At 38.1% G+C, this 10,366-nt stretch overlaps 1 protein-coding gene across 3 annotated transcripts in view; it reads right to left on the bottom strand.

Moving 5' to 3' along the window:
* Positions 1–399: 399 nt before the first annotated feature.
* The window catches only part of USP34 (ubiquitin specific peptidase 34), a 249,644-nt gene continuing 239,677 nt past the window's right edge, over positions 400–10,366 (bottom strand). For all 3 annotated transcript variants that reach the window (XM_078444514.2, XM_078444515.2, XM_078444516.2), the window contains 5 exons: positions 5,202–5,281; positions 2,944–3,084; positions 2,694–2,837; positions 1,860–2,019; positions 400–1,657 (listed from right to left, as the gene is read on the bottom strand). In XM_078444514.2, the coding sequence (XP_078300640.2) occupies positions 1,050–1,657; positions 1,860–2,019; positions 2,694–2,837; positions 2,944–3,084; positions 5,202–5,281 (1,133 nt within the window). In that variant the 3' untranslated portion in view covers positions 400–1,049. The remainder of the gene's footprint in view (positions 1,658–1,859; positions 2,020–2,693; positions 2,838–2,943; positions 3,085–5,201; positions 5,282–10,366) is intronic.

Genomic DNA, 10,366 nt, shown 5'->3' with positions numbered 1-10,366 from the left:
GATTGAGCCTCTGAGTACAGATAGTTGAAGTTTCCCACTAAAGCTTGTCCTGGCAAGCCACTCTGTAGTTTTAGTTCAGGAAGACAAAAAAGTAAGTGGCATGTGGATACTTTTCCTTTATTTCACTTCAGGGTTTTAAGGTCTGTAGCTCTTTAGGTAGCATAGCAGCCATGTGTTCAGAAGCATGTTGGAGTGAGGTGCCTTGGGCCTTGTCATCAGGCTACTCCCCACAGTGGTTATGCACTCCAGGCGGAGGACTGACAGGCTGCGGGGCAGCTTACGTTCTGGATCGCCGCCAGCACTAAGGAAATAGAGTATAATGGAGAAATGCTTCCCTCCCGCTCAGTGTCCTCATTACTTTCATCTGAGAAGACTAAAGCAATGTTAAATGTAAACAAATGAAAAGTCATCACAATCAGTTTAATTAAGTGCACAGAATAGCAATCAATCAGTCATGTCAATAAAAATAAAACAATTATTTTTACATCAAGTGTGCTTTATTTCCTCCACAGGTATTCTGTTAAATAAAGCACCATTTATATACTGCCAGGCCACAGCTAAAGAGGATTCTTTACAGAATCAAATTTCTTGTGGTTGTTCCGTATACAAGTAAACTTAATTTTGATAATAAGAACCACAGCGATCGGAGGCGACCTGCCTCTATTATAAGGTACAAAACTGGCACAGAGGACACCATATTATACACAGTAAAAATGCTGTAAGTTTAAATTACATTGTACAGGGCCAGGGAACCCTGTTCCTCCCAGACAGCCATATTAAATGAAAGCCACTACAGTGAACTCTTAATTACATAAAACATATCCGTTATCTGATTGCCCTTTAGAAAGTATACTGAAGATGCAAATTTTTTCATCTGGAGTTCTGCCTGACCAAGAATTAAGCCTATAAATCTATCTTGCCATTCAAGCAGAGAGCACTGGACAAACTGAAGCACAAAAACAGAAATAAGCAAAACTTATACAAACAGCTTTGGGGGTGGGGGATGGAGATAAGGGACCTTAAAAGTAGTAGACATGCTACATCTAATGTCAAGAAGCAGCTTGGTTTCCTTTGCCAGATATCCTTGTGATCACATGGATTGTAGATTCAATGGTCCTACACAGAGTATCTAAAATGTCGTGTTGCTGCATGTGACTAAAGAGTCCTCTGGAATGGCCACAACTGAGTGATAGAGCAGCCTCAGGGTCCTGGGAGGGCAAAGCTTGACCATCACAGCTTCTCAAGTCAGCTAAGTCAGAGAGAACTGCAGAGATAGAAGTAGAAGGGAACTCAGACTCTTCCTCAGCTAGGTTAGAATCCTTGGAACAGTGGAGGTCCTTGAACTCTTTACAGTCTTCAAATCTACCTTCGTTGGACTGTTCTTCTGCATGCTGTGACCTGATACTTGACATGTCTTCTGAAAACGAAGATGGAACTTCCATTCGATATTCTTTAACAGAACTATTTTCAGGGGAAGGAAGATCTTGCTCAGTTCCTGGATCAATAATTGAAGAGTCTCTTGTCTCATTGTCTGAAGTGCTAGTTGGGGTTAGGACCTCCCTAGTTTCTGTTTTCATGTCGCTGATACAGCTGTCTACAGTGTGCTCCTCATCACTGCTAACACGCCTTCTTTTAACAGGAGTTGCCCCTTCATCATCTGTAAAAATGAACATCATTCTCTGAAAGGAGTCATTGAGATCACACCGGGGCGGGGGGTGTTTGCGGAAAATTTTGTTCTTAGCATTTATACCCAGGAGACCCAACTGAACATACAGCTATTACAAAGTCAGTTACACTGAGTGTATTCTTCCCCCTCTCCCACCCTGAAGGTATAATTAATATTAGTCCACAAAGCTAACCTTTAGTTTTTCTTTCTTTGGCTTCTTGCTCTTGGAGTGAGTTTCTCTGCTGCAGACAAGTCCTGCATTTGCTTAAAAGCTCTTGCAGAGTTGGAATTAGAGCTGGGTTTAATTGCTTGGGAGTGTGGACTGACAGGAGCAAAGCAAGTGCACGCAGATCCTGTAAACCCAGAAAGGAACATGTCAAATTCTAAAGCTAACATTTTGACACAGCTGTTTACAGTTTAACACACATTTACTTTTCCAGGAATCCATTCTGGTTTCTTTTCCATTTTTAGAGAATGCTAAAACTAGAAAGCCAGCATTAGGATATTATCCATGAGAAATTAAGGCCTCGATCTAGAAATCAGTTTCTCAAATAGGCTCATTTCTGGTGAATGTCACAAATAGTAAGGTCTTAACTCACCTAGCTCTGCAACCTGTTCTGGCATCTAAGCAACATTTTGTTACTTGGAAAACTGCTGCTGGACATGTGTTAGCATTCCATTACTGTATGACCTGGGTATCATGGAAATCTATATAAGGCACCTAATTCCCTAGGTTTAATTGCCTTTATAATCAATGGATCATTAATTTGATTGTTTCAGTTACTTATGAGCCACAGGCAATAACAGAAACATCACAAGTAATGTTTTCAAAAAATGTAAACAAGTAGAGATAAAAGGAATGTCTCCTCTTAATGGTTTCACTGCCCATAGTGAACACATGTTTTTAGAAATTTGGTAGTTTTTCCAGAGTTTGAAGAAGTTAGGATAGTAAAATAGTACTAAAGCCAAAGGTGATTTAAGGAAAGTTCTTAAGTACAACATGACTGTTCCCTCCCCCAGTTCTTACCCCATTTAAAGAAGCACTTGCTTTGGAAATTTCAACACGATTGGTGAAATCAGACTGCATATTCTGATACTGATTTATCAAGTTTGTAATTAGGGTGCTGATCAGATTGGCACAGTTTGCTTCAGAAAACACTTGACCTTGAACCTGAGAAAAAGAGATTAAAAACAAATCTCCAAAAGACCAACACCATGAAAACACAACCACTAACTAGGTAGAAGTAACACAATGAGTTTTCAAAGGTAGGACATACCTTTAGAAGAAAATGTGTCATGAATGTGTACACAATGTTGTTGTTTAGAAAAGTTCTTTCATCCATCAGGATACACTTTATATATTCTGCAAAAACGGGATCTTCACACAAAAGCTTGATGCAATTTTTTGACATAGCAGACTACAGTAGGGGAGAAGAAGTACTGATGGTTGAGCACTGAAATAACTGCAAGGCTTACACACTGTTTATGATGAACATCCAAAGTCATTTAAGTCCTTTCAGAGACCACTTCTAACTCCAGTTATAGTAACCGTCCTCCCGATAAAACAAGTCTTAGTCACTTGGACTCTACATGTAAGTATAAGAGGAAGAGAGTAACAAGTCTGAAGGGCAAAAGGAACAAATAGGTTTCCAAAGAAATGCAACTTTATTATCTAGCATTAAATGGGGGAATAAGGACTGGACAAATTAAGACCAGCAAATAGGATGAGAATGTTTGCAGAGGACCAATTAATGGATAATAGGTAACCAAACTATATATAGAAAAAAGACAAATTTTAAGAATTAAACTTATTCCATAAAAGGAATTAAAATGTTAAGCAACAGTAATTTGTTTGGAAATATCCTCCCCACCCCCCATGAATACGGCAAAGTAAACAGCAAACCTCCTTTAATTACCTCACAAGAATTAGTGGTTCCCAATATACAGAAGAAATTTTACTAAAATTTCATTCCCCTGTTTTTAAATGGTCATGGCTCTTCAACACAAGTAGTATATCTTTAAGTAAATCTATTCTCTAGATTATAGGTATTTTAATAAAAGATCATTTATATGGGAGATAAAATGGAGTATTTAATAAAACAGGGCAAAGTTTAGGTAATATGTACAGGTATATGCTTTATTCGAGTAAGCAACTTGGTAAGTCACTCAAGTTCACCCAAAAAAATCAGAAGTCGAATAGGACCAGGACCCAGCTCTTCAGATGCTTGGTGTCAGGAAAATCTGCTTAATTCTACCAGCCAGAGCCTCTGCCTGCTGCTTGTGTTTCTTGACGGCTGCTTCTACCACGCTGGCAGACTGGAAGCCTTGGACAGTTTGGCTTTGTTTTAAAGGAAGTTTTTGGAGATGGTGGATTCTTTGGAAAACAAGCCAATTAAGGGAGCAGTAAAGTGCTGGAGTAGATAAAACAATAGGGAAGCAATAGCCAGTGGCAGAGTACAGAAACCAAAAAAAGCGACTACCCAAATCAAGAATGAAAAGAACAGCAGCAGTGGCAGAGGGAAAAAGCAGAGCTCTCCCATTTACTGAATTAACCACTCAGCTAAAAACAAAAACAAAAAAACAAAACAAAGAAAAAAACCCAGGAAGTCATTTTCTCAAAGTCTCCTATGTACTACGCCATGTGATCAATGTAAATTAGTCTTTTAAAGATTCCTACTACAGAGAATAAAATGACATTTCTTGAAGGGATAGAGAGGATTCCATTTCTACACTTGAGGAGCTCAGTTTGTGAGGAGATAAACAACTATTACAGCACCGTGTGACACACATCCACCGGGAGAATAAACAGAGCATTACAGCCCAGGCAGGAGGCTGTACCAGAGGCATAAAGTGTTTCAGATACTGTAATGTGGGTAAAGTTTAGGCTAAAGTAAACAAACTCATCTCTTCCTCTGAGGATGGGCAGCTGCAACCAGTCAGGAAACCAAGTTTTCTCAGGATCTAAATGCGCCTGGTCCAAGGAATGAATCAAATCTTAGGACCAATCTGGTTTCTCCCCACCTCTCTGCCATTCTCCCCCAGAATGAAACAAGCATTATTTAGGTGCCTGCTTTAAAGAGTTGGCTCTTAAGATACTTAAAGTAGGTAGGATATAGTGTTTCCAGTTCTCAATGACCATGCTGGTAAAAAAAAAGTACATCAGACCCTTGAAAACCTACTCCTAAGGTAACAGGTAAGAGGTAAAGGTAAAGGACAGGTAAAGGACTTCCCCCCAAATACCTCCCTGTTTTGGACTTTTACCACAACTATTTATATTGACCTATAAATTACAAATTCAAATATATTAGCTTATTTGAAAATCCTGTGATACAAATCTACTGAAGTAAAAAAACCCCAAAGGGCAACTTGATGCCCAATACTTAATAGCTATTATTTCCACTAATCATATTTTACCTACTAAGATTCTAAAACCTCCCCAATTTTTCCACCTAGTGTTTAACCCACTGTTCCTAAAATTACTGACCAAATGGTGAGGAGATGAAAGACCAAATCATCTAAAACTCATTTTCTTTACCTGAGTCTGGCATAGCTCAGTCCAAAGTTTGGGGAACAGTGCAAGATGAAGTGGCAAACCTTCATAGGCAACTAGGACACCTAATATTTGAAAAGAAATCAGAATAGGTTATAATTATAAATTATACTACTGAGGTATTCAACTTTGTAGGTACAATTCTACAGGTATTTCTAGTCACAACTATGAATATTTTGTACATGTTTTAGAAATCTATAGAATACCTAAAGGGGAAGAATTCATTCCAATGCTTTAACCAGTGAAATAATTTAGAATGCAGTATACTTTGAATTTAGTCATATTCCACACCTCATTCCCAAAAGGATCCGAGGTAACTTAAACCAATTTGCTTTGTAAGTATTAGAACCTTATCTGGGACAATTTAATAAAGGTTATTGCAAGTGGTTCCAAAGCTTTCTTGGATTAAGGTACCACCCTGCATATTAGATAATTTTCATGGACTAGCTAAGCTGGAAGGGAGAGGTGCAAGGTCAAAGAGAGGATGAGGAGAATTAGAAAATATACTGGTCCTTCCTCTTTTACCTTGTTTCCCCGAAAACACGGAGAATTATGGTGGATTTACATAGACACTGCTCTTGAGTCTAACAGCTTCTAGTCTTGTCCCCAAGCTCTTCTGGGTGGACCATACTTAGCTGTATGTCAGTGTTCTATTTGGAACCTCTATTGAATAGTTTTAACCTTTCCTCTTTCTGACTATTCCAAATGTCAAGTATTATCTTTAAGAAATGTGTTCCCCTGCCCTCTGCCCTACTTCTCAAAGCACAACTGTAAAGTAAATTTCCCATCTTCCACACTCCCACTTCCAGCGAAAATATGATCATGGAGAAGGAGAAATAATAAAAGTAATAAAAGTTATCCTCCTCCAGTTAAGAAAAAATTGAGTTAAACCTGAAGTCAACAAACTTTTAAAGTAAAGGGCCAAATAGTAAATACTTCAGTCTTTGCAGCCAAATGATCCCCGTTGCAAATACTCAACTTCGCAGTAGTGTGAAAGCAGCCAAAGACAACACCAGACAAATGGGTGTGGCTGTCTTGCAATAATATTTTACCTAAGAACTTTGAAATTTGACTCACATGTAATTTTCATGTCACAAAAATATTTAGAATAACAGTATTTATTAGAAAATGTAAAAACTCTCAGCGTGCAGGTATGCTCACTGGTTATACAAAAACGTGAGAATGCAGGCTATTATTATTTGCCAACCTCTGGGATGAGCCAAGGATTCAAGAAAATCTTAAGACAGACAAGAAAGTCAGATCAGTCATCCAATTTAGTCATCCAAGGATGCCAAGATTCCCTTTTGTGGGTTAAGTTTATTTTCCTGTCAAGATTAACCCTTTGTAGAGAGATCCCCAAGCAAACTGTCATCTTTCTCTTTTATCCTAACTTAATCTGGTTGGGGCTGGAGGCATTTACCCACTGTAAGATCACGATATATATATGCAAACAAGGGTATGTCATCAAAACTGTCAGGTACAGGTAAGACTTTCTATGCTCCCATGTCCGTGCATCATAATCACCCATGAAAGTACAGCAAAGGGTGGCAAACTTTGGCCTACAGGCCAATTCTGGTCCACAACTTATCTCTGTATGGCCATGTGAGCTAAGGAGGGCTTTTGTATTTTTAAAGGATTGCAAAAGGAATAGTGAAACAAAGAAGAGTATGTGATGCAGATCATACATATGGCCAGCAAAGTACACTTTTTGCAGGAAGTCTGCCAACCCCTAAATCCTGCCCTGACCTAAACCCTCCCAGGTGAAAGTAGACTGCACATTACAATGTAAGTTTCTCTAGTCTTTGTCTTTATTCTTTTTTCTCAATTATTCCTCAAAACAATCTTTATTCCTATTTTCCACAACTACCAAAAAGCCAGCACTACCACAACAAACAAAAAACTGTGGAGGTCTTCCCTAATCTAACATCACTTCCAATGTTTCAAAAGCATGGTTTTATCCTCATTTCCCTTTTTTTCAATGAAGAAATCAGGCTTAGAGAGACTATGTAATCTGCTCAGGTTCATCCCAAAAGCCAGGGAGCAAAACATCTACCCCAGGTAGATCTGATTGTGAAGCCTGTAATCTTTTCAATAACCAGTGTTTCCCCAAACTTCAATCATTCATGCCATTTTCCTAAGTGTTTTCATATGTGCCTATCACGTACACTGTTTACTTAACACTATTCTTTAGATTCACTTAGGGAGGCTAATACTACATCAGCCTTAGGCAACAGAACTAAGAAGTCATGAATTTAGTATACTAGTTTTGTATTTTTGTGACACTGTAAGATCCATACCTATTTATGAATATACAATTATTTTCCCTGGACCATCTTATATACACTACACTCTGGAAAACACTGTGCCACCACGGTGAGCTAATGAAACCTCTTTCGCAGCCCTATTTCCTCTCTGAGGTGCACCTCCTTTGGAAGGAGGGCCATCCCTTCAGAGCAACAAAGTATCACTTTCTTTCTAGTCTAGCATTTTCACAAAGCACTGAGGGATCAGGGGTATCTTGGCTCTGTAACTCAAGGTAGAGGCCAATGCCATCCTACTCTACACATTCCTCCAATACGTTCTGGGGTGCTTTACTGGGTACAAAGCGTAGGCATCCCGACGCAATCAAGGCACACGTCCAAGCCTTGTTTCAAGAATCAGGATGAGTAGGCCTAAGACATATTGGGTTCTGTCCACTTATCTTTCTTTATCCTGTGACTTCAGGCATCCTCAACGGGTCCTTACCCCACCCCATCCATGAAGTACTATACAATAATCAAAAACTATTCCAAATAACTTTTCCTCATTAATAACACTTTATACTGTAGAAGCTACTAGATGAGTTATTAAAAATCTTTTAAAAACTGCTTTTGTAGGTAGAATGGTAATTCAGATGATTGCTTTGAGGATGAAGTATTGTATATGTATATTTACTGCTTAGGGTCTCTCCTATCTGAATTGTGTTAAGATTATTTGTCTAGTTTTCTGTAGCAGTGTTTAGCCCATCCAAGCATTATCCATGGGAAGTGGGAGTCAATGGATGAAAGCCCACAACTAATGGTTCACTACAGGACTGAATCAAGACATCTTAGCCACAGAATATCACACATCTGATTCTTCTGATTCCCCCTGTTCTCACTCATACCCATTAAGCAACCTATTGCTATTTATTTGGCTTCCCATGTTGGTTACTGGAAAAAAATCTGCTGGCCCTACCACAGAGTATTCAGATCACTGTGCCAGTTCTTCCTCTTTGTGAATTAACTTGTAATGAACTGCTAATTATAAATATATCTATTAAATGCAATTACTAAGTATTAGCCTGGGATAGATGGATTTGCCCTTGGTAGACTAGTAAGAAGCTGCCTTCCGATCTGTACTGAATAACTGGTATATTCATTAACCTTAAGACGTCTTTTGGGAACAGCTAACTGTAGCATCAGGACATCAAAAAAGGTAAAGCATGAACCACAGCTGTGTTTTTGATAAGCTGAATTTCTAATTTGTTTACTTTTACCAACTATACTAATTTTTTAATTCCAGAGATTTTGAAGATTTTAGATTTTTAGGTATATACAATGTTACTTGCAAAAATTTCCTTTTACTATTTTTTACTTTCATTTACTAAGGCATTAACAAAATTGTCAAAAGCAATGTTAAATAATAAAGGTGATAGATTGTTTTATCTCTGAAAATGAAAATTGTTTATAAATCTAGGAATCTGTCATTTAATTTTACTTGAGCATCTCACTGTTAATTTTGCATGTCAACTCTGGTAACTTAAAAAAAAATATTGGGAGTCTGCAATAGCAGTTTCCTATACTTTTTTTTTTTTTCTCTATACTACTCCCCCTCCACCCCCACCCCCACTTTTTTTTAAGTAGGCTTCATGCCCAGTGTGGAGCCATGCAGGGCTTGAACTCATGACCCTGAGAGATCAAGACGAGCGGAGATCAAGAATCAGATGCTTGGGGCACCTGGGTGGCTCAGTCAGTTGAGCATCTGACTTCAGCTTAGGTCATGTTATCTCAAGGTTCGTGAGTTCAAGCCCCACACTGGGCTCTGTGCTGACAGCTCAGAGCCTGGAGCCTGCCTCAGATTGTGTTGCCTTCTCCCTTTGTCCCTCCTCCTCTTGCACTCTGTGTCTGTCTCTCAAAAATAAAATAAACGTTAAGAAAAAAAATTACAAAAAAAAAAAAAAAAAGCGGATGCTTAACTGACTAATAAGCCAGCCAGGCGATCTTCCTATACTACTACTTAAAAATTTTGTTCCCCCGCCACCCCCAAGACAAATGATCATTGCAAATGATTTCAAACTTAAGACATTTAACCCAGACAATGAAAGCAACCCATAATTTTATCCTTATACCACCGGAGGAGTATAAGCCTCTAGGTTTGGTTTTTTTTTTAAACACGTACTAAGTGATTTTTCCTATTGTTCTAAGTCTGTGGTCACATTCTGCATACTGTTTTCCAATTTGCTTTTTTTTCATGTAATCTAAGGTCCTATCTTTTTAAAGACCATAAAATACAGATGAATTATTTAAAGACTATACAATAAATTACAGGTTTACTCAGCTCAACTCTTATTGTTGGACATCTGGGTTGTTTCCAGTTTTTATCCAATACAAACTGAGTGAAAATAAACACCCTATGCATGTTGTTGGACACTTTTATGAGTAGAGTAGGGTAGATTCTTAGATCTGGTATTGCGGGATCAAGGTCATGAACAATCTAAAGTGATAATGTTAATAATATGCTTCCTCAAATTGACTCCATGAAAACATCTCTTCTTTCCCAAAACTGTTTAAGTATGCATACCATCTAAACTTTATCTCATAGTTGGGGGGAAAAAAAGAGAGAAAAGAGAAATCATGATTAGTAAGGCAGGGAAAATCCTCATATGGTTACAACACATTTACTTGTTTTCTATGTGAAGAAGTTGCCTGTTGATGGCCTTTTACTTATTTTACTTAATGTCCTTTCCCATCTCACTGAATCCTAAAAATTCTTTATATATTGCCAATACTAACCACTTATCTGTTAAGAATGCAAATATTTTCCCCACTAGCTATATTTTCATCGATGGCATTTTTCAACATGTAGTAATTTCAATTTTTACAGTGCCAAAGATTTTATTGTATTGTTTA

The sequence above is a fragment of the Panthera onca genome, chromosome A3 (assembly GCF_046562875.1).
Source record: "Panthera onca isolate mPanOnc1 chromosome A3, mPanOnc1 haplotype 2, whole genome shotgun sequence".
Lineage (NCBI taxonomy): Eukaryota > Metazoa > Chordata > Mammalia > Carnivora > Felidae > Panthera > Panthera onca.
Note: the sequence above shows the minus strand (reverse complement) of the source record. Positions and strands in the feature narration are given on the sequence as shown.